Source organism: Pituophis catenifer, unplaced genomic scaffold (genome assembly GCF_029215685.1).
Source record: "Pituophis catenifer annectens isolate HBS135680 unplaced genomic scaffold, rPitCat1.0.hap2 SCAF_7, whole genome shotgun sequence".
In the NCBI taxonomy this organism is placed as follows: Eukaryota; Metazoa; Chordata; class Lepidosauria; order Squamata; family Colubridae; genus Pituophis; species Pituophis catenifer.
Window position 1 is genome coordinate 4,051,404 of NW_027256887.1, and position 25,191 is coordinate 4,076,594.

The 25,191-nt window shown below is 44.9% G+C and overlaps 1 protein-coding gene across 1 annotated transcript in view; it reads right to left on the minus strand.

Moving 5' to 3' along the window:
• Nucleotides 1-10,605: 10,605 nt before the first annotated feature.
• Nucleotides 10,606-25,191, minus strand: part of ABCD2 (ATP binding cassette subfamily D member 2) — a 37,879-nt gene continuing 23,293 nt past the window's right edge. The window contains exons 7-10 of the mRNA XM_070947368.1: nt 19,929-20,074; nt 17,736-17,820; nt 13,199-13,324; nt 10,606-10,816 (exon numbers count right to left, since the gene is read on the minus strand). Of these exons, the coding sequence (XP_070803469.1) occupies nt 10,606-10,816; nt 13,199-13,324; nt 17,736-17,820; nt 19,929-20,074 (568 nt within the window). The remainder of the gene's footprint in view (nt 10,817-13,198; nt 13,325-17,735; nt 17,821-19,928; nt 20,075-25,191) is intronic.

The window sequence follows — 25,191 nt, forward strand, 5'->3', positions numbered from 1 at the left end:
CCGTTGTTTCACACTTATGACCATTACAACATTCCCCAGGGACACGTGATCAAAATTCAGATGCTTGGCAACTGACTCATATTTACGACGGTGGCAAGGGGTCACGTGATCACCACGTTCCTAATTGAAAAACTAGCGATTCACTTAACAACAGCGGCAAGAATGGTCGTAGAGGACCAAACTCACTTAACAACGGTCTCGCTTAGCAAAGGACATTTTTGGCTGAACTGCGGTCATAAATCAAGGCCTCCAAAAGTTGTGGGAGCTTCATCCCTGGAAGCTTTCAAGAAGAGACTATACTGTCATCTTTCAGAAATGGTGTAGGGTGTCCTGCTTGGGTGGGCGTTGGACTAGATGACCTCCAAGGTCCCTTCCAACTCTTTTATTATTCAGTTAGTCTGTTAGATTGTCTATTCTTCCCTGCAGAGTGAAATTATATATTTCAAATAAAATGGCATTTCGGGTGATTAATTTACTATTTGCTACATTGTTAATTTACTAAGTTATTCATTTACTACGTTATAAATTATTAATTTACTATTTCCTAAGACTGTATTGCTATTACTCTTCTCGTTCATCCTTCCTATTACCTATCTCCTTTCTTCTTATGACTATAACCTTGTTGCTTGTATCTTTACGATTCGTATTGTTTTGTTTAATTTCCTAGTGCGATTTACGTGGATAGCTTATTTAGTATCCTACGATTATCACTAAGTGTTGTATTTTAGGATTTATGATGAATGTATTTTTATGATGACTATGACCATGAGGGACGCGGAGGCTCAGTGGCTAAGATGCTGAGCTTGTCGATTGAAAGGTCGGCAGTTCAGTGGTTCGAATCCCTAGTGCCGCGTAACGGGGTGAGCTCCCGTGATTCGTCCCAGCTTCTGCTAACCTAGCAGTTCGAAAGCACGTAAAAAATGCAAGTAGAAAAATAGGGACCACCTTTGGTGGGAAGGTAACAGCGTTCCGTGCTCCTTTGGCGTTGAGTCATGCCGGCCACATGACCACGGAGACGTCTTCGGACAGCGCTGGCTCTTCGGCTTTCAAATGGAGATGAGCAGCGCCCCCTAGAGTCGGGAACGACTAGCACATAGGTGCGAGGGGAACCCTTCCCTTTATGATCATGATTTATCACTTATAGTTTTGATGCACAGTGAGAGCTTATGCACCGGAGACAATTTCCTTGTGTGTCCAATCACACTTGGTCAATAAAGAATTCTAAAGGATTCTTTAGAGGATTCTTTAAAGGATATTCTAAAGGAACCTGGTTAAAGCTTGAGAACTGGGCTTAATGGCCTACATTAAGCCACGATACGGTTTTGCTGCTTTGCAGTGAGGTTCAGCACTCCCATTTAATTAATTTCTCAATTTCTGAATTAATCCAGCTGCTCAGGTCAAGCAATTTGCAAATTGTATATCAGTGCAAAGCGGGCCGCCAGGGGGAGGTAAAATAATTTCAAGGCCAAATTCTGGAACGTCTTCCCGGAGATCTTGCGGGGAGGACAAACCTCACACAGCGCGGGAAAAGAAGAAACGTGAGAATTTATGCGAGTTGAGTCTCCAGGAATAATCCCGGAAGTGCTGTGTGGATCCAAAAGCTACTCGCTGCTTTGCGCTAATACGCTTCAATAGAGCCTAATGGGAAGGGTTGGACGGTTGCTCACAGCACTCTTCCGGTTCCCATTCAGCTCCCCTAACGTGGCTACCTGGTTCTTCAGGTCCTGTCTCTATGGCAGGCCTCCACTTCGGTTTGGGGGTACCCTCCCGGCATGGCTGCGCCCTCGTGATGCTGGGGGCGAAGGCTCATCAGAACAGAACCGAGATCGAGGCGAGAGCCTCCTCGCGTCGCTCCGCCAGTTTCCACTCAAGAGCCCCTAACATGGCTGCCTGGTTCTTCCTAGCCTGTATCTCTATGTCAGATTCCTAGCACGGCGGAACCACACACACACCCCGCATCCTGTCCGTCTTTTTTAAGTATCCCTTTTCTGCTCCCGACAGCTCCCGCTTTCCCACCTTTCCCCCTCGCTCACCACTGCCACTCATTCGTTCCCAGCCCCTATCATGGCCGCCTGCATTTTCCACACACCCACCACCTCCAATCTCTACTGCTCCCTATTGCATCCTGTTGTTGTTATGAGCGCTGGAGAGACCTCTGGCGGCTCAATTTGGCATTGCAATTAGGAAACCAGGAGAGAAAACAAGGGAGTCCTCAATTTACAACCAGAATCCAGCCCAATGAGTCCCTTGTTGTTGTTGTTGTTAGTTGCAAAGTCGTGTCCGACCCATTGTGTCCCCATGGACCACGTTCCTCCAGGCCAGGGGTGGGTTCTAAATTTTTTTACTACCGGTTCTGTGGCCGTCGCTTATTTTGTGGGCGTGGCTTGGTGGGGGTAATGCGAATGGGTGGGCGTGGCTATATATACTTTTATTTATATATATATATATATATATATATATATATATATATATATATATATATATATATATATATATACTTTTAAAAGCATTTTTTCTACAACCGTAAGAGGTTGCAGAAAGAAATGCTTTTAAAAGCCTCTGACGATCAGGCAACTCAGCTGGGATCGCCAGAGGCTTTTAAAGGCATTTTTTTTTCTACAACCTCTTCGGCCGAAGAGGCTGTAGAAAAAAAAAATGCTTTTAAAAGCCTCTGATGATCCCAGCTGAGCCGCAGGATCATCAGAAGCTTTTTTTTTTTTTTTTACTTTTAAAAGCATTTTTTCAGCCGAAGAGGTTGTAGAAAAAAATGCTTTTAAAAGTAAATAAACAAAAAAAAAAGCTCTGATGAGGTGGGCGGGGTAAGTGAGCGGCAACCGGGCCGGGGACCGGTTCAGGGGCGTGGCCAGCCAATGTTATTACCGGTTCTCCGAACTACTACAAATTTTTACTACCGGTTCTTGCGAACTGGTGCGAACCGGGAGCAACCCACCACTGCTCCAGGCCTTCCTGTCCTCTACCATCCCCTGCAGTGGTGGGTTCTAATCTGTTTTACCACCGGTTCGCATCGCACACGCGATTTTAGATTGAGACTAAAAGTCTCAATCTTTCAAGTCATGGTTGTCCCAAAGGCTCTTTTTCAGGTGGCAACTGGACTTCCTGGGATTTTTTTTCTTTGAAGGCATTTCGCTTCTCATCCAAGAAGCTTCTTCAGCTCTGACTGGATGGTGGGGAGGGAGGATACAATGGGAGATTGATTACCATTCTGCCAATGGTCAGGAAAGAGTTGGAGTAGATGGGGTGATTGGCCTCCTCTCTTTCAAAGATTACAGCATTGGTGGGAGCGATGTACCAAAAAGTAAAGACGACTAATAAACGCATCGGTATCCTAAACTTTGGAAATCACTGAAATGGTAAATGTTGCCCTAAATTTCACCCTAAAGAGTAGCTTGCGCGGCCAATGCTTTTGGTTTGTTAAATTACCACGGTGCTTAGTCTGGTAAAAATGATGCCAAGTTAAAAAAAATAAAAATAAAAGCAACCATTGAAGTCAGTTAAAATGAAGGTCTGGGAAATCAATTTCAAAGTGAAGTTTGAAGAAAAGATGAGCGTTGACCCTATTCTTAAATCCTTGGGTGGGAGGACAAAGAATCGCTCTCCAGTGTCCTGATCCACAATCTGAGGGCTGTGCAGGGGAAGGCCCTTTCCTAGGGATCCGACACTTTATTTTCTGGACACAAGGAATGTTCAAAAGGACCTCCACCAGAATCAGAATAAGGGTCAACATTGTTATGAAGTTACTCAGTTGGGTAATGAAACATCAACGAGAAAATAGTCAAGCTCAGAAAGGATCAAGGACCCCACAATCCTCTTCCTCTTCCTCCTCCTCCTCCTCTCCACAAACTCCATTCCTATTGTGACTCCGACCCCCGAGCCCGTCTTATTGGAGGGAGAAGGCTCCGAAAGTGAAGGAGGCCAGGCCTCCCTCTCCAGGACCCTCCTCTCTGGCAATGCCTCAGGTGTCTCCCGAAGGAGAAGAGATTGGCCAGGAGCCAGGTATCGCCGAGCAGTCGCAGTCGGACAGTGACGGAGATAAGTCTTGGCTGGATCCACGCCAGCGTCGGAGAGACAAGCACACGCAGCAGAAAAGGAGGCGTGCCAGAGATTAAGCTGAGTCACTGGACCACACCCCACAGGGGATAAAAGGGGGTGTGGTGGCCATTCAGGCTCTGTGACGGACAAAACTAAACAACTAGCGAGTCACATTGTATCTCTGAAACTACGTTATCTGCCTGCCTTGGATTTAATACGGACTGGACTTGACAATTCTGTGGCTTTGTGTATTTGTTTTTGGTTCTCTGTGAGTAAAGTTCTTGGCAAGCAGCTACTGGGTTGCTGCCAATCCTGTTATCGAAGGAATTTATTGTCTGCAAGTTTTATTTAACTCCTGGCTGACTGTTTGTGTGCGTGTGTGAGACGGGGACAGAACATCTCCCTCCTAGCACTGATGATGTTATCTAGTTGGGTAATGAAACGTCTGCGAGAAAACAGCCAAGCTCAGAGAGCACCAAGGACCCCACAATCCTCCTCCTCTTCCCCTTCTCTTCCATCCACAAACCCTTCTAGCACTGGTGATGTTACGTAGTTGGGTAATGAAATGTCTGCGAGAAAACCGCCAAGCTCAGAGGGCACCGAGGACCCCCATGGAAGCAGATATCCATGTCCCGATCTAAACAAAGTAGTCATGATTAATAAGGAGAGATCTAACAACTCTGTCAAGATGGTCTCTGAAGAACTGATTCCTCTTCAGGACTGGAGTCAGAGGTGATATTCAGCCAGTTCGGGAGAACTGGTAGCGTCATCGTCATGCCATCTTATTTAGCCATGTTTTCAAGGCCAGGCGGAAGGTACATGAGTGGGGCAAACCAGTAGTAAGAATATGTGAAATCCACTGCTGACTGGGGTTCACATGGGACAAGGGAATCATAGTCATCTGTCTGGGAAGATCTGCCCATCCCATCCCACCCCTCATCCTAGGGTCACCTTGGGGAGGTAGTCCACAGGAGAAGCTTACCCAGAAGTACAAGATTCTAACTTCATTGTAAGGTTACATATAAAGAATCTCGCAGGTCTGAAAGTCCATCTCTCCCTACTCACTCACCTTTACAGTCCAAGGCACTAGGGAAGGTCTCTTCTGAGTTGTTTACCATGGTCCCATTCCTTCTGCAGATTCAACTCCCTTCGTCTGTTGGAGAGAGAGAGAGAGACAGAGACAGAGAGAGAGAGAGAGAGAGAGAGAGAGAGAGAGAGAGAGAGAGAGAGAGAGAGAGAGAGAGAGAGAGAGAAACAAAGGGAAAGAGAGGCAGAGAGGCAGAAAGGCAAAGAGAAAGACAGAGAGATAGAAAGACAGAAAGAAAGACAGAAAGACTGAGAGAGTCAGAGAAAGACAGATGGAAAGAAAGAGAGAAAGAGAGACAGAAAGAAAGAGTGAAAGACAAGGAGAGAGAAAAACGAAGGGAAAGAGAGAGAGAAAGGCAAATAGAAAGACAGAGAGCTAGAAAGACAGAAAAAGACAGAAAGACAAAAAGAGAGAGACAGAGAGAAAGACAGAAAGACAGAAAGAAAAAGACAGAAAGAAAGACAAAGAGAGAGACAGAGGGAAAGACAGACAGACAGAAAGAGAGAAAGAGAGACAGAGAAAGACAAAGAGAGACAGAAAGACAGACAGAAATACAGAGAGAGACAGAAAGAAAGAAAGAAAGAGAAAGACAGAGAGAAAGACAGACAGACAGACAGAAAGACTAAGAGAGAGACAAAGAGAGAAAGACAGAGAAAGAGAAAAAGACAGACAAAAAGACAGAGAGACAGAAAGACAGAAAAAGAGAGAGACAAAGGGAAAGAGAGGCAGCCAGAGAAAGAGAGACAGAAGGAGAGACAGAGACAGAGAAAAACAGAAAGACAAAGAGAGAGACTACTCAAGTTATAAGATTTAACTCAGTGACTTAAATGAGTTTTATGAGACAATCCAATCAGAACATAAGCTAAACAATTCATTTTTGCTATAGTTGAAGCAGCACTTTTAAAAACTTGTCTACCCAAATCTCAATTTTTAAAAAGATTCTGCGTATTAATGGACGCAAAATCAGTTTACCTCCAAGTGAGGAAAGGGACAAAAAATTTGAATAGGAAAAATGCTTGGAAAAATGCTTATATTAGGAACTGTGTCAAGATGCTTGCATGATAACAAGTGTACATGAAAATACAATTTATAGTGGGATTAAGCAGTGGCTAAAATAAAATGGGTGAAGTCACCCATCCCTGATATCTGTTGATTTTTCTTTGACTCCTTGTTGATTCTTCCACCAAAAAAAAAAAAAAATCTGTTCAGAAAAATCTATTCTTTTTTCTTTGACTAAAGATTGTCCAATCATAACTCATATCACTGCTACGCTTACCTTCATTTTATTGAAAGCATCCAGTATTCTCCAAGGTTATATGCCAACAATTTTCAATTGTCACGCCAACAAAAGCATCGTCAAAATGTTTTAATCTTGTGTTTTCTCAAATAACTAAGAAACTTTGACAAAGTAAAATAATTTCATTTATTTAATGCAGAATGATAACCTTAATAAAGCATGCAAAATTTATTGCTTCCAAACATGCCACTTTGCCAAGAGCATATTCAATCAGGTTTGTTGATGCAATTAAACCTGTATAGATAAATATAATTATTAATTGCAAAGTCACATCGGTTCATTTTAATTTTATAAAGCTAACCCACACCTGCACTCCAATTCTTCCGCACATTTCATCAAATTAGGGATGAGATCAAATAACTACTGTTAAATCAATTTGATCCCTTGATTCGGACGAGAATGTATTTCTTACTAATTTTAATGGGAATGTGAAATAGGAACAATACTTGAAAACAACATTAAAAAAAACAACTCAGAACATGTACATTTAATAAACTGAACAAGATCAGATGACCAGGAGGAAAATATGTTTAATTAAAAATAAATAAGTTTGTAACTAATGAATGTTCTGTCTTTCAGCTTGGCAAAACTCCTTAAGCTTGACTTACAGTAGGGTCTATGATTATTTAGATGAAATTTGTAAGCTGGTTTAATTTTGTTTCTAAATCCTGGCTTGGTTAGGCGAGAGTGTTTTTGTTTGGGTTAACCGTGTGCCACAAAGCTTTAATACCAGGAAGAGACGTGGAATAAAAGAAGATACAATCATACAGTGCAAACATCCAAATTTAAAATATCAAAGTCCTAAATTTCCGAAAGTGTGAAAAAAGGTCATAAGTCACTTTTTTCAGCACCGTTGTAACTTCAAACGGTCACTAAACAAACTGTTGTAAATCGAGGACTACCTGTAATTTATTCTTTATTTTTGCAAATTAATGTGGGATGCCAAGGTGCCGGATTAAAATTTCATTTTGCATCTGCTGAATACGGTATCTACTATACTGTATATCTACCATAAAAATCTGTAAGGACAATGCGCAATTAGTCTCGGATTCAGAATCTATGAAATACAGGTAGTCCTCGATTTACAACAGTTTTGTGACCGTTCGAAGTGACAAGAAGACTGAAAAAAGTGACTTGTGGCCGTTTTTCACACTTATGACTGTGGCGGCAGCCCCCGTGGTCACGGGATCAAAATCCGGAGGCTTGGTAACTGGCATGAACTTACAACAGTTGCAGTGTCCCTGGTGGGGGGAGAGGGGGGTATCACGTGATCCTCTTTTGCGACCTTCTGACAATGGGGGGAGCCAGATTCACTTAACAACCGTGTTACTAATTTAACAGCTGCAGGGAGCCGTATAATAACCACGGCAAGGAAGACGTGGTAAAATGGGAGAAAATTCACTTAACGAAAGTCTGACTTAGCGACAGAAATGTGGGGCTCCGCAGTGGTCGTAAGTCGAGAACTACCTGCACAGCTTTCAATTAAACTAGAAAATGAAAAAGGATTATTATAATGTCTTGATAAATTATGCCGTCGTGATTGAGAAACGCGGTTCTGACATTGCGAGGCTGATGTTGGGATCTCGAAAAGCGTAGAAACAATTCCCGCATCAAAGCAGCAGCGAAAGGAAGAGGAAACGGACATGAATGGAGGGTCTGTACAGGTAGTCCTCGACTTATGACTGCAATTGAGCCCAGGATTTCTGTTGCTAAGCAAAACCATTTGTTCAGGGAGTCTTGACCCCTTTTACGACCTGTCTTGCCACAATTGTTAAGCGAACCATTGCAGTTGTTAATTCAGTCACACGGTTGTTAAGTTAATCCGGCTTCCGGATTAGCGATCGCCAAAGGGGATCGATCACGTGACACACACACATACCCAGGGACACTGCGACCGTCATAAATATGAGCCAGTTGCCAAGCATCTGGGTTTCGATCACGTGACCACAGGGGATGCTGCAACGGTTGTACGTGAGAAAAACGATCGTAAGTCGCTTTTTCAATGCTGTTGACCGTCCTTTGAACCGTCACTAAATGAATGGTTGTAAGTCGAGGAGTACCTGCATACACCATGACAGCTTAAGAATGTCACAACACGTCCTTCTAAATTGGACAAACTAAGAAAATGGCTACAGTGTCATACAAACATAGAATTTGTGCCAATGTTTGGCAGAGGTGGGTTTCACATAATTTTATCACTGGTTTGCCGCTAACCGAAAATGTCAGCCTAAATAGGACGGCATAGCGCCGGGGCAGTGGACAGGCCCACCTGCAGGTTGCCACGACTAGTTCATCTGAACCGGTCCGAACCGGCTGAATACCACCACTGGACGGGCCCATCCACAGGTCGTCACTACCGGTTCACCCAAACTGGTCCGAACCGGCTGAATACCACCACTGGATGGGCCCACCTGTAGGTTGCCACGACCTGTTCATCCGAACCGGTCCGAACTGGCTGAATACCACCACTGGACGGGCCCATCCACAGGTCGTCACTACCGGTTTGCCCAAACTGGTCCAAACTGGCTGAATACCACCACTGTACGGGCCCATCTACAGGTCGTCACTACCGGTTCGCCAGAACCAGCTGAATACCACCACTGGACGGGCCCACCTGCAGGTTGCCACGACTGGTTCACCCAAACCGGTCCGAACCGGCTGAATACCACCACTGGACAGGCCCATCCACAGGTCATCACTACCGGTTCACCCGAACTGGTCCGAACCGGCTGAATACCACCACTGGACGGGCCCATTTACAGGTCGTCACTACCGGTTTGCCAGAACCAGCTGAATACCACCACTGGACGGGCCCACCTGTAGGTTGCCATGACCGGTTCACCCGAACCGGTCTGAATTGGCTGAATACCACCACTGGATGGGCCCACCTGCAGGTTGCCTCGACTTGTTCACCCGAACCGATCTAAACCGGCTGAATACCACCACTGGACGGGCCCACCTGCAGGTCTTCAGGCTGAATACCACCACTGATATTTGAAGAAAAAAAAACTATAGAAGCAGAGAACAATTAATTTAGCGTCTAGTAAATACTAAAATTGTTAGTGGGGAAAATCTCTAGGCCTGCGTTAGCATCAATGCATAAACTGAGGGATGTTTGTATTTTTAAAAATGTCTTAAAATAAGATTGCCCATGAATTCTGTGGGTGTGTTTGTGTGTGAGTGTATTATATATGTATATTTTTTTAAAAAAATTATATTTCAGTGATGTCGTACCTTCGGTCACTAAACGAACAGTTGTAAGTCGAGGACTACCTGTAATGCATAAGATTTTTCATTGAGCTTTTCCATCTATGGAGATTCTCAGTCATCCAGTTTCATTGTTGTCTCAAAGATGCATTTTTTTTTTTGGTTACAAAAGGCAACTGGAGTTTTTATGTTTTTCCTCAAAGGTTCAAAGGAACGTCTTCAAAAAAAAACGGGAAAAACGTGTTTGAGACATTTCACGCTTCTTCAAGTCCCCCCGTTTTCACACAGAGCAAAACAAACCTCACTATGATTAATTATGAACAGTATTTTTCTTTCCCAATGCAACAAATTTTCTGAAGCATACAATTCAGAATTTCTGGCCAAGTCTGTTGGATTTCAACTCTCCAAATCCCCCCGATAGCACCGGATTATGAGGGGTGAAGCCCAACCCATCCGAAGGCCGTTCAAACCAGTGGTGAAATCCTCCGAGGTTTGCCAATTGTTCACTGTGTGAATGCACACTGCGCGCACATGCGCACCACAGGCGCTACCGCACAGCACAGAAAAAGGAGGCTTAAGAAGGTAAGTGACAAGGTAAGGGGGGAACAGCTGTGCTGCGCGATTTAGATTTGCTAGAAAGCAGGATTTAATATAATCACGCGGCACAGCTAATCGTCGGAGATACCAGTTCGGATGAACTGGTAGCGTTTTTTTTACTACCGGTTCGCGCGAACCGGTAGCTTTTATTACTACTAGTTTGCCTCAATTGGTGCGAATCGGCTGAATACCACCACTGGTTCAAACCGGGGCAATCAACCTTGCAAATCTAAATTAATCGTCTATGTAAACCATAGCATCTTAGAATCCAAAGTTTATGTGTATATTTATATTTATATTTATATTTATATATATATATTTCTTCTTTAAAAAATTGTGGGGCGGGAGAGAGGAAACCTAAAGGGTTTTATTCTCCTTTATCCACCGTTTTAAACACGGAATCTTCCCCGAGGGTTTTGCAAAGTTCATTTAGTCTTTGCTGCATTTTTGGCATCCCTGCCAGCTGCGATTCGAGTCTCTGCTTTTCCTCGCTCAGAGTTAAGCGGATAGCAGTGTCCAACTCTTCGAAGCGCCAACCGCCTTCCCCGTCAAACTGGAGCAGGTGCGTGTGGTACTTCCTGCAAGAATGAGGAGAGAGAGAGAAAAATCCTCGCTATAAAATCGAGCAATGGGATCTGGAATAAGTGCGTTAATTTATTCCCAACAATTGGGTCATACAGTTGCAGAGTGGCGCGGAGGCCTAGAGGTGGAGCTCTCGCCTCACAATCAGGAGGCTGTAAGTTCGATCCTAGGTACAGGCAGATATTTCTCTCTCTGGGCACGATGAGAATATATCTGCTGAATATAACTCTGCATTGGCAACAGGAACGGCATCCGGCCATTAAAACAATCTGCTAGCTCCATTCAGTTGCCCAGACTCCACTCCGCAAGGGATTATGGGGTCATTAAATGATGATGATGGTGATGATGAATTGGGTTATACAGTTCTTTAAAATCAGTTTTCTACTCTCTCCCTCCAAGTGCCCTGAGGGAGGAGATACAGAATAACAGAGTTGAAAGGGACCAGTGGTGAAATCCAAATTTTTTTACTACTGGTTCTGTGGGTGTGGCATGGTGGGCGTGGCTTGGTGGGTGTAGCAGGGGAAGGATATTGCAAAATCCCCATTCCCACCCCACTCTGGGGCCAGCCAGAGGTGGTATTTGCCGGTTCTCTGAACTGCTCAAAATTTCCGCTACCAGTTCGCCAGAACCTGTCAGAACCTGCTGGATTTCACTTCTGGAAGGAACCTTGAGGCTCTTCTGGTCCAACCCTATATCATTTCAGACAAATGGCTGTCCAGCCTCTTCTTAAAAACCCTCAAGATTTTTGTGGAATCTTTTTGTTTAAATCTGGAAGCAAGCGATTCCGCTGGTTTATTGTTCTCACTGTCGGGAAATTTCTCCTTAGTTCTCGGTTCTCTCCTTCGATTACTTTCCATCCATTACTTCTTGCTCTGTCTTCAGGTGGTTTGGCAAAAGAATAACAGAATACCAGAGCTGGGAGGGACCTTGGAGGTCTTCTAGTCCAACAGCCCCAGGAGATCATATACCAGGGGTGTCAAACTCAAGGCCCGGAGGCCAGATCCAACCTTAGATCTGGCCTGCGGGGCCACCTTGGAAACAGCGAGGCACCAGCCCGTGGTGCCTCTGCCACCGAAAACGGAGCTCGGGAGGACTGTAAACGGCCCTCCCAGGCTCCATTTTCAGCCACAATAGCCTCCTGCAGCCCTCTGCCAGTGAAAATGGAGCTCGGGGGCCACGCAAGCTCCATTTTCTCTGGCAAAAGGTTGCAGGAGGCCATCCTGGATGAAAATGGAGCCTGGAAGGGCCGTTATCGCTGGTAGAGGGCCACGCCCACCCTATCCCGGCCCCCAGCCCCCCCCCTCCAGGGCAAACACAACCCTGATGCATCCCTCAATTAAATCAAGTTTGAGACTCCTGCCCTGTATCATTCCGGAGAAATGGCTGTCCAATCCCTTCAGAAAAACCTCCGGTGATGGAGCACCTACAACTTCTGGAGGCAAGTAGTTACGTTGATTGAAGCTGGATCTCTTGAGACCTTTGCAAATTACACGTTGTGAAAAACTCTGTATTTATTACTTACTAGCTGGATACCCGTGCTCCACTATGCAACTATGTGATCGGGCTTGATAAATTGACACAGCTTGAAAATTAATGAGTAGTTACCATCGGCCTCTCCTCTCCCCTTCTCTCCCTCAGGCTTGCCCCACAAAAGCCTCTCCTCTCCTATCCCTGTTCTCTCCCTCAGGCTGGCCCCATTGATCCTCTCCTCTCCCCTTCTCTCCCTCAGGCTTGCCCCACAAAAGCCTCTCCTCTCCTATCCCTGTTCTCTCCCTCAGGCTGGCCCCATTGATCCTCTCCTCTCCCCTTCTCTCCCTCAGGCTTGCCCCACAGAAGCCTCTCCTATCTTATCCCTTCTCTCCCTCAGGCTGGCTTCATTGATCCTCTCCTCTCCCCTTCTCTCCCTCAGGCTTGCCCCACAGAAGCCTCTCCTTTTTTATCCCCTTCTCTCCCTTTCAGGTGGGGAGTAGAATGTCTAAACTCCCAGCCCGCAGGCTGGATGAGTCATGCACTGGCCACGCCCATGCCCAAATGACAGTTGGAACAGAGTTCTTTTCAGGTGGGGAAGAGGGAGTAGAATGCCTAACTCATTAGTATCAGAGCATGTTAATAATAATATAAGAAATACTAATGATCTGATGGTCATTTTAAAAAATCCTTTCTTAGCGAGCACCTAGAAGCCAAGAGGAACATACATGGCAAATTTCAAGTTTGTAGGCTTTACGGTTCTGGAGATTTCGTGATGATGCGTGAGTGGTATTTCACTTTTATATATATATAGATTTAAGCAGCAGAGGCTTAATTAACCCCATTATTTGATGCCCCACTGAAGTACGAGGAAGAGGAGAGTGTGTATTCCCCTTTAAACTCAGACTCACCAGAGAGATAGCCTGTGAGTTATGGAAAGCAGGGAGATGCCGGCACTTTTAGCAGCCTGGAATATTTTTCCTTCCACGTCAATGCTGACGGCACTCGTACATTCGTCGAGCAGTGCGTATTTCGGCCTTGCAAAAAAGAGAAACATGATTATACTTTTTTTTATTTTTTTGCTGTTCCCCTGAATACTGTACAGGCAAGTCCTTGACTTACAATCATTCGTTTAGTGACCAATTACAACGGCCACGGAAGAAGCGACTTGTGATTGTCTTTCACACTTACAATTCTTGCAGCATCCCCATTAAAATTCAGACTCTTGGCATCTGACTCACACTTACGACCATTGCTGGGTGCCCCAAAAGTGATCCCCTTTTGCGAAGTCAATGGGGGAAGCCGGATTCACTTAACAACCATGTTTACTAACTCATCAATCAACTGAAGGGATTCGCTTCGCAACTGTAGCAAGACAAGTCATAAAATGGGGCGAAACTCACCGAACGAACTTCTCCCTTAAGAACAGAAACTCTGGGCTCAATGGCGGTCGTAAGTCGAGGACTACTTGCATTTTTCTCACATTTCTCCTGACGCCAGGATGGAAGCAACTGGATTGCCAGAGGAAGCGTCTATGAGTGTCCCATTTCACCTCTTCTCAAAGAAATGCCACTAAATTTATAAATGTGCTATTCATCAGCACCACTAGTTTCCATCCAACTCACGTATTTCTCATTAAAAACGCCTGCTTTTTCCTCCTGGCAGATCTCCAGAGGAAGATAGGGTGGAAATGTTGTCTTTTCAACTGACTGAGTGCTCTTCATAGGGGTCTAGGACAATTCGCCATGGCCAACTCATCACTGCTAACTCACTTGCAGGACAACTTGCAGGACAAGAGTTACACTAATATCAAAGAAATGGCGGAAGAGAATCATTAAAGAAGGAGCCTTGATAGTACAGTGGTTTAGTGCACCCTGTCATTAACACAGCTGCCTGCAATTTCTGCTGGTTCGAATCTCTCCAAGGCTCAAGGTTGACTCAGCCTTCCATCCTTTCTAAGGTAGGTGAAATGAGGACCCAGTTTGTGGGGGCAATATTTATTTATTTATTTATTTATTTATTTATTTATTTATTAGATTTCTATACCACCCTACTCCCGAAGGACTCAGGACGGTGCACAGCCAGACAATAAAAACACATACAATACAAAATTTAAAAAATAGAATAAAATCAAATTAAATAATTTTGGCCCCGACAAATTTAAAACCCCAAACTTTTAAAACCAATTTAAAATTGAATATATAAATACTAAAAAATATTTAAAATTTTAAAAATCTTTTATAAAAGAGGGGGAAAATTAGGCCAGGCCGGCCTGGTGAAATAGTAAGGTCTTTAAGGCGCGGCGGAAGGTGCGCAGATCCGGGATCCTCCGTATCTCTGGGGGGAGCTCGTTCCAGATAGTAGGTGCCCCCACAGAGAAGGCTCTCCCCCTGGGGGCCGCCAGTCGGCATTGTTTGGCTGACGGCACCCGGAGGAGCCCCTCTCTATGGGAGCGTACCGGCCGGTGGGAGGCTATTGGTGGTAGTAGGCGGTCCCGCAAGTACCCGGGTCCTAAGCCATGGAGCGCTTTAAAGGTGGTAACCAAAACCTTGAAGCGCACCCGGAAGTCCACCGGGAGCCAGTGCAGCTCGCGCAGGAGAGGTGTTACATGGGAACGCCATGTCGCTCCCATTACCACCCGCGCGGCCGCACTCTGCGCCAGTTGGAGCCTCCGGGTGCTCCTCAAGGGGAGCCCCATGTAGAGAGCGTTGCAATAGTCCAGGCGGGAGGTGACAAGGGCATGAGTGACCGTGCGTAAAGAGTCCCGATCCAGAAAGGGACGCAACTGGCGAATCAGGCGAACCTGATGAAAAATCCTCCCGGTCACGGCCGTCAAGTGCTCTTCTAAAGACAGCCGTGAAATAAGCTGACTTTGTATAAAATATACAAAAGTATGAAGGCTATTGCTTAACGCATTGTAAGCCGCCCTGAGTCTCCGGAGAAGGGCGGCATATAAATCAAATTAAAAAAAAAAAAAAGAAGAAATTCTGCAAAAGGAAGGACGGAAGGAAATGTGAAATGGCGAAAATTAAAATAGTTTTTATTTGTTTTAAATCATCAAATAGAATTGTTAAATTGACCCGCACCGAGTGGTCCTTCGGTAAGTTAGCTGTGATGAATTGGCTGCAGTGAGCTGGTCGTGGTGACTTGGCCGTAGTGAGTTAGCCATGGTGAGTTGGCCATGGTGAGTTGGCCTTGGTGGGTTGGCCTTGGTGAGTTGGCCTTGGTGAGTTGGCCATGGTGAGTTGGCCTTGGTGGGTTGGCCTTGGTGTGTTAGCCATGAAGAATTGGCCTTGGTGAGTTGGCCTTGGTGAGTTGGCCATGATAGGTTGGCCTTGGTGAGTTGGCCATGGTGGGTTGGTCTTGGTGAATTGGCCTTGGTGGGTTGGCCCTGGTGAATTGGCCTTGGTGGCTTGGCCTTGGTGAGTTGGCCATGGTGGGTTGGCCTTGGTGAGTTGGCCTTGGTGGGTGGGCCTTGGTGAGTCGGCCTTGGTGAATTGGCCTTGGTGGGTCGGCCTTGGTGAATTGGCCTTGGTGGGTTGGCCTTGGTGAATTGGCTTTGGTGGGTCGGCCTTGGTGAATTGGCCTTGGTGGGTTGGCCTTGGTGAATTGGCCTTGGTGGGTTGGCCTTGGTGAATTGGCCTTGGTGGGTTGGCCTTGGTGAGTTGGCCATGGTGGGTTGGCCTTGGTGAGTTGGCCTTGGTGGGTTGGCCTTGGTGAATTGGCCTTGGTGAGTTGGCCTTGGTGGGTGGGCCTTGGTGAGTCGGCCTTGGTGAGTTGACCTTGGTCAGTTGGCCGTGGTGAGTTAGCTTGGTGAGCTGGCCATGGCAGGTTGTCCCATTCCCCTTCATAGACCCCAAAGGAAGCTGTGAGACTAGGCCAAAGCCACCATACCTAAAAGTGGTGAAGGCATAAAGCAGGGCGCATAAAACCCAAGAAAAGCTCCCTTGCGGAAAGGAACCAAGTCCTTAAGTGAACAAAGGACAAAATTTGGGCCTGAGCACATGGGAAGCCTCTCCCTAAGCCTCACCAACAAAGGAGTTGAGCCTGAATGGGAAGCCCCTCCCCAGCAACTCTGGGGGATAAAAAGAAGTCCTAAAGTCTGGCCAGTTTTTATTTGTTTTCGATCCCATGGATCCAAAAATGGATCCATCCCATCCCAGTTTCCATCCCCCTGGCTAGCGCCTGGCAGCCTAGTAGTGGATGATGGGTAAATTTGGATGAGAATGTGTATGCCTGTGTAAGAGCAAAAATATATCAGTAAAGTTTGCTGTTGTTTTAAATTTACTGGGTCTCTGTGTATTTTAAAGAACTGTTTGTGCCTCCGTGTTCAGTTGATTTGGGGTTGAGGGTGGGAATTGTCCAGGCCTGTGAGTGTGTCAGTGACTGACTATAAACTGAACCTGAGAGTGCAACTTGTGTAACAGAGCCACCTTGGAAAGTTGCAGATTGCGATTGTGTAACGCCAGACCTTGTTGGAGGCAGTCCACCGTTTCCGAAGGTCACCAAGTTGCTACCTCTGCATTTCTTTCTTTTTCAGAGTCTTTCTGAATGAAATCAACACCAAGAGGCGATTCAATAGATCTCATTCGTTGTGCTTTGTTGGATCCAATTATTGTAAATTCTTTGCTTGACTTGGATCTACAGAATCAAGTCGCTTAGATCGGTGTCTTTAAAACCTTGGCAAATTGAAGACGGGTGGACTTCAACTCCCAGAATCCCCCCAGTCAGCATGGCTGACTGGAGGATTCTGGGAGTTGAAGTCCACCCGTCTTCAATTTGCCAAGGTGGGGAAAAACGCTGCTTTAGAGCCGTGGTGGCGCGGTGGTGATAATGCGGTATTGCAGGCTGACTCTGCCCACTGCCAGCAGTTCGATCCTGACCGGCTCAAGGTTGACTAAGCCTTCCGTCCTTCCCAGGTCGGTAAAATGAGGACCCGGATTGTTGGGGGCAATTGGCTGACTCTGTAAACCACTTAGAGAGGACTGTAAAGCACTGTGAAGCGGTATATAAGTCTAAGTGCTATTGCTACTCCTTCGTTACTCCCTCTCTCTCCCCTCCCCTCCCCTCCCCTTCCTTCCTTCCTTCCTTCCTTCCTTCCTTCCTTCCTTCCTTCCTTCCTTCCTTCCTTCCTTTCTTCCTTCCTCTCTTATTCTCTTTCTCATTCTCCTTCCTGGTGGGGCAGTGGTTAGAATGCAGTATTGCAGGCCGACTTTGCCCACAGCCAGCAGTTCGATCCTGATGGGCTAGACTCAGCCTTCCATCCTTCCAAGGTCTATAAAATGATTGTTGGAGGCAAGAGGTTGACTCTGTAAACCGCTTAGAGAGAGCCGTAAAGCACTGTGAAGCAGTAGATACGTCTAAGTGCTGTTGCTATTCCGCCTATCAGTGGCGTTAAACTAACTCCTGACTATTCTATCCGCACCAAAAGCAAAGGATTGGACTTACCGGTGATAAAAGATCCGAGCCATCCCCATTCTCTGCTTCTCTCCTCCAGACAGGACGTCTTTCCAATCGATCACAGAGTTCCACCCTTCAGGGAGTCGCATAAAAGATACAAAGCCTCGGTGTTTATTTTGAAAACTCAAGTCATCCTTTGTAAGACAACCGTTTGTTAACTGAAAGGAAGATTTCCATGAAAACCATAAAAGTGGCTCAGGCTATGGAGAGATCTTTCTTGCGAGAGTAAAATATGGATAGTCCTTGACTTACAATTACAATGTATCTAACTTTAATTATTATCTATCTACCTACCTACCTACCTACCTACCTACCTACCTACCATCCATCCATCCATCCATCCATCCATCCATCCATCCATCCATCCATCTATCTATCTATCTATCTATCTATCTATCTATCTATCTATCTATCTATCTATCATCTTTGTTGACCTATTTCTATCACCCACCTACCTCTATCCATCTTACCTACTATCTGTCTATCTGTCTATCTTCTATCTATCTATCATCTATTTTTATTTCAATCATCTATCATCTATCTATCATCTTTCTCTCTCTCTCTCTCTCTCCCTCTCTATCATCTATCTATCTATCTATCATCTATCTATCTATCATCTATCTATCTATCTGTCTATCTATCTATCTATCTATTTACTATCTATCTATCATCTATCTATCTATCTATCTATTTACTATCTATCTTCTCTATCATCTCTCTTTCTATCTATCTATCTATCTATCTATCTATCTATCTATCATCTATCTATCTATCATCTATTTTTCTTTCAATCATCTATCATCTATCTATCATTTATCTATCATCTATCTATCTATCTATCATCTATTTTTCTTTCAATCATTTATCATCTATCATCTATTTATCTTCTATCTATCATCTATCTATCTGTATCTATCTATCAATCAATCATCTATTTATCATCTATTTTTCTTTCAATCATCTATCATCTATCTATCATCTCTATCTATCTATCTATCTATCTATCTATCTCTATCTATCTATCTATCTATCTATCTATCTATCTATCTATCTATCATCTTTGTTGACCTATTTCTATCTAGAATCTATCTGTATCTAGCATCTATCTATATCTATCTACTTACCTATCTATCTGTCTCTGTCTCATTCTGTCTTTCTCTATATCTATCCATCCATCCATCCACCTACCTACCTATCTATCCATCTTCTTACCTAATATCTCTCTGTCTGTGTTTCTCTTTCTGTCTTTCTATCTATCTATCATCTATCTATCTATCATCTTTGTGGACCTATTTCTATCTAGAATCTATCTGTATCTAGCATCTACCTATATCTATCTACTTACCTATCTGTCTCTGTCTCTTTCTGTCTTTTGCTATATCTATCTATCTATCCATCCATCCATCTTCTATCCATCTAATAACATTCCTTTCTCAAAGAGTCAAGGACATCTTGCCCTGCACCTGGGGAGGTGTGGCTGAGAGGCCTCTCCAGTTGGGACAGTGCTTGGATTGGACCATGTGATGAACTTGTGGATGCTTGGGTAGGAACTTGGACTTTCCTTTGGGTGGGGAAAACCTGGAAACTTTCAGATTCGGGTTTTCCCAGATGTGCCAATATGACATCTCTAATAAAATGCAACTTTGAGGAACTTCAAGCCTTGGAGTCTTTTTTCGTTGGGGGTGTTACTTAGAACCACGGGTAGGCTGCTAGGGGTTCGCAGGGGTTCGGGAGAACCTGTAGCCAAAATTCTGTGCAGTTCGGAGAACCCCCAAATCCCACTCCTGGCTGGCCCCACCCACCCCACGCCACCCCTCTCAGGAGTCCCCACATGGCACGTTTTGGATGCAGGTAAGTACAGGGTGCACGTACGGGCTCAGGGAGGGCAAAAAACGGCCTCCAGAAACTAGGCAGGCTGTTTTTGCCCTCCCGGAGGCTCAAGAAAAACCTCTGGAGCCCGGGGAGGGCAAAAACGCCCTCCTGCCGTGGTGCAGGAGGCCGAGTAGGTCACCCCCACCATAGCCACGCCCACCCAAGGCAGAGAACCCCTTGTTAAAGTTTTTGAAGCCCATCCCTGCTTGGAACCCCGACAGAAGGTGAGCTCACCTTCCTGGTTTGGTTGGCATTTGCAATTCCCACTTTCTAACGACATGCCGTATTTTCCAGAAAAACAATGCCTACCTCCCTCTCTCTGAATAATATGATTCAGATGAACTATCTGCAGGATAAATTCCAGATCCTGGTCTTGGTATCCTTTTTCATGCATGTCATCCACTGAATCGGGATAGATGACTTGATCCCGTAGCGTCCCCAGGGACATGTAAGGCCTGAAAAGAAATTAAAAAAAAAAAAGATAATTGGATTTTCCCCCTTGCCTTGTGTGAAAGTCCCATCTCAACCCTGCTATTTCAGGCTGCTGTTCTCCGAGCAGAATATAATGCTTTAAATGCCACGTTTCTAAATGCTGTAATTATTTGAGGACGGTTGTTTTCCTAAACGTGCTGGAAAAAAGCAATGCACTGTTTACAGAAGAAATAATTAGAGTTTATTAGCGGGGATAACTCTGGCTGAAGACTAAAGAATTGATCTCGCGCCTTTGAATGAAAATTCACACAAAACAGAACATCGTATCGAGTTGGAACTATATCTATGCAAGATGGGCAGCAAACGAGTCTAAAAAAATAAAGACAAATATATTTTTGTCTTCCATTCCAAGCGGATAGAAACGGGAGAATTTTCGTGGACTGCTTGAAAGTGGTTCTTTCTTCAAATTCATACTGCCTCTTATTTTTAATAAATATTCCTAGTTATTCCCAAATCTGATCATTTGGATACCTTTTGCCGGGAATTATATCCTGAATGTAGAGATGAGAATATGTTTTAGATATGTTTTGTTGGTTGGTTGGTTAGTTGGTTGGTTTGCTTTACTAGCAATAAATTAAACTGGTCAATAAATCTAATTACCATATTTTTCAGAGTATAAGACGCTCCTTATTGGGGCGTCTTATACTCTGTTTTTGGGGAGGGAAATAAGGGGGGGAAAATCTGCCTCTGCCTACCAGCATCCATCGGTATTCATCTGGCTAGCGTCCTATCAGTGTGTGAGACTGGAAGCTGAAACAGTATTTGCTGTGTGAGCAACAAGGAAGGAGAAAGCAAGGAGCCTGGATGTGGCTTAGCTCTGCAACTCGGAGTCTGTGCTGAGCTCTAAACTAGTCTGCTGCTCAAAACTAAAACTGAAACTCCTCTCCTCTGCTTGTGTTTTGCTTGTATTTGGTACCACATTGGAAAACCTGCTTTTGGTACTATATATTTTCTTCATGTAAATATATAGTACACAGTATTTGCTGGGTGAGCAACAAGGAAGGAGACAGCAAGGAGCCTGGGTGTGGCTTAGCTCTGCAGCTCTGACTCTGTGCTGAGCTCTAAACTAGTCTGCTGCTCAAAACTAAAACTGAAACTCCTCTCCTCTGCTTGTGTTTTGCTTGTATTTGCTACCAAGTTGGAAAACCTGCTTTTGGTACTAGATATTTACTTCATGTGTTATATTATATATATATAAAGAGAAGTTATTGAATCCTGCTGAATCAGTTACTTGTGTGTGCTTTTCCGGATGTGATTGCTACTGCAAACTCTGACACATCCCTGCAGCAAATAGCAAACAGCCAGGTCAGCTTCAGCACATTATTGCAGCCTGATTCAGCACCAGCAGCTGATTGGCGGGTGAAATACCCCCAATCAGCTGTTCCAGACTGCAGGGATTGCCACAGACCATCGCCGTCTACATGCCTTATGTTTTTGGCTACATTCGGTGTATAAAACACACCCAAATATTCACCCTCTTTGGGGGTGGGGGGAGTGTGTCTTATACTCTGAAAAATATGGTAGACAGCAAAAATTCTCAAAGGTTGCCTCTCATTTGCCTAGCCAATGGTAATCCTGACAAGTTTTACATTCCTGATTCCATTCTGACAATAAGGGGAATATCTTTGGGAGGGAAAGGGTGGGTGGAATAAAAATGTTCAATCCGCCATTTAAATTTTGCTCCATTTTTTTATTGCAAGCATGAAAAAACAGACAGGGCTTCCATTGCACCCTTGCAGTAACTCTCTTTGTTAAATCGTTGAGAACGGTCTCCTTGAAAAACGTAGAAAAATCATCCCCCGCAGAAGACAACACCGGTAGTCCTCGACTTACCACCACAACGGAGCCCAAGATTTGTGTTTCTAAACGAGATCGTGGCTAAGTGGATTTCGTCCCATTTTATGACCTTTCTTGTCGCAGTTGTAAAGTGTAATCACTGCCGTTGTTAAGTCAGTCACACGGCTGTTAAGTGAATCCTAATTCCCCATTGACTATGCTCATCAGAAGGTGGCAAAATGGGATTGCATGACTCCGGGTCACTGTGACCATCATAATATGAGTCAGTTGCCGAGTGTCCGAATTTTGATCATGTGACCATGAGGATGCTGCAACGGTCATAAGTGTGAAAAAGAGTCATAAGTCGCTTTTTTTCAGTGCTGTTTTAACTTTGAATGGTCATTAAATGAACTGTTGTAAGACGAGGATTACCTGTACCTCCTCGCCAGCAATCAACATCCAGATGAGTAGGGATGAACAACAAGATTAACACTAGACCCACAATCGAACAGTAAACAATACCTCAATCAAGGAACTACCAACTCAAACAAACAAGCTAACTGTTGTGGTCTGCCAGCAGCCTGTGGAGCTGGCAGCAGAGTCGGACAGTGAGGAGGCTGGGGAGGAACATGGGCCAGTCCTGGAGTCTGGGGAAGGCTCGGACGAGGGCTCTGTGTCGGAGGCAGAGAAAGAGCCATCTGGGAGGTACGTGCTGCCTCCGGAGCCTCCAGAGTCAGACCTCAGCAAGGCAGAGGAACAGGGGGAGCCTGTTCCCAATGCACGCATGCCAGAAGGCAAGAACTGTTAAAACAAAAGGGACGACTCGGGAGTAAGGCCTGGAGATGATTGGCCCCTCCCATAAGGCGTAAAAGAGGAGCAAAGGCACGTGGGCCCTTTGCAGGAAAGCAATGTTGTTAATTCTGTTCCCAGTCGGCATCTCTGTTTGATTCTGGACTCCGTGTGGCTTTGCCAAGTAGGTCTTTGGCAGCGTGTCAAGGGAGATAAAGGTGGGTGATTATCCTGAAGGACTTCTGAAGGACTTTTTGCAACTAATTGGGACTCAGCTGTGAATGAACATAATTCACAGCTGTTGCAATAAAAGAAGTTTTTGGGACTACTTGTGTGTTTTAATGACTCAGGAAGCCAAGGTCCCATCACTAACAATAAACAATAGCCTAATCAAGGAACCACAAAGGTGCTCCCACTAACACTGACAGAGAAAGCCACTTGTATATAAAATGAGAGCAAACCCCACTCCCTACTAGTACTGATGATGTTACCTAGTAAGGTCAAGAAATGTCTGCAAGAAAACAAGCTGAAAGAACACTAAGGACCACACAAGCACATCAATATCTACTCTGTCACAAATTTGATGAAGAATTTGAATAAGTCATTTCTATATAACTCTTGATTTGTCTAGGGCAGAGACTAGGATATTCAGCTGGTTCGGACCAGTTCAGGCAAACCGGTAGTAGCGACCTGCGGGTGGGCCCCTCCCCCACCCACCCGCCTGGGTCCGCCCACCCGCCTGGGCGCAATCTCATCCTATATTGCTGTGTTTTTGACGTCGCATCAGAGTGGATTTCAGCAGGTTCCGACCAGTTCTGGAGAACCGGTAGTGGAAATTTTGAGTAGTTTGGAGAACCGGTAAATACCACCTCTGATTGGCCCCACCCTCATCTATTCTCTGCCTCCCGAGTCCCAGCTGATCGGGAGGAAATGGGGATTTTGCAGTCACCTTCCCCTGGAGTGGGGAGGGAATGGAGATTTTACAGTATCCTTTCCCTGCCACGCCCACTAAGCCACACCCGCCAAGCCACACCACGCCCACCAAGCCACACCCACAGAACCGGTAGTAAAAATATTTGAAACCCACCTATGCGCCGCACGCATGTGTGGATGGCGCACGCGAGCGAATTGCCGTGTTTTGTGACGCCGCACGCAAGCTAGCAAAGCGTGTATGCGGGCACGCTCACATTTCCGGTGCTGGGTGAACAGGTGGTAACAGTATATGAAGCCCACGTCTGGTTTAGCGCATTTAAAAAAAAGCAAACCTGGAATTATTAAATAGCGAATCTCCTTGGTGATTCTAAGCATGTCACATTAATGTGCAAAAGCCGTCTGGCATAAAATTACTGTTAATGTTCTTGCAGGGAGGATTAAAGCCTCAATCTTGACCTAGATTCTAATAAAAGCAAACATGAACAGCTGATAAAATGGGCATTACTAATTTATATGTATCAAAGGGATTTATAACCATCACAGGTTACTCCTTGACTTACAGCAGTTCATTTAGTGACCATTTGAAGTTACGGCGGCACTGGAAAAAAGTGATTTATGACTGTTTTTCAGACTTGCGACCGTTGCAGCATTGTCAGGGTCACATGATCAAAAATTCGGACGCTTGGCAACTGTCTCATATTTATGACGGTTCGGAGCGTCCTGGGGTCATGTGATTATCTTTTGTGACCTTCTGACGAGCGGGGGGGAAGCCAGATTCACTTAACAACCGGGTTACTCATTCAACAACTGCAGTGTTTCGCTTAACAACTGAGGCAAGAAAGGTCACAAAAATGGGACAAAATTCACTTAACAGCTGTCTCGCTTGGCAACCTAAATTTCGGGCTCCATTGTGGTCGTAAGTTGAGGGCTACTGTGTTCCATAGAGGTGGAATATGTCTTTGGTACTATCTACTGTCCAAGTTTCATTTAAGTCCCCACCTTCATTTTTTTTTTTTTTATTATTATTATTATTATTATTATTATTATTATTATTATTATTTATTTCTATTTAGAATTTTACACGCAGTGAGAGTCAACTCTAAAGAAAAAGATAGAAATAAAGAAGGAAAATAAGTAAGCAAGAGAAAGGAAAATGATGAAATATGTTTTCCTGTTTTCTCTACAATAGTTACAATATCCTCCGTCTCTCGTAGATTTATATAAAGGTAAAGGTAAAGGTTCCCCTCGCACATATGTGCTAGTCGTTCCTGACTCTAGGGGGCGGTGCTCATCTCCGTTTCAAAGCCGAAGAGCCAGCGCTGTCCAAAGACATCTCCGTGGTCCTGTGGCCGGCATGACTCAACGCCAAAGGCACACGGAACGCTGTTCCCTTCCCACCAAAGGTGGTCCCTATTTTTCTACTTGCATTTTTTACCTGCTTTCGAACTGCTAGGTTGGCAGAAGCTGGGAGAAGTCATGGGAGCTCACCCCGTTACACGGCACTAGGGATTCGAACCGCTGAACTGCCGACCTTTCGATTGACAAGCTCAGCATCTTAGCCACTCAGCCACCGCACCCCTTT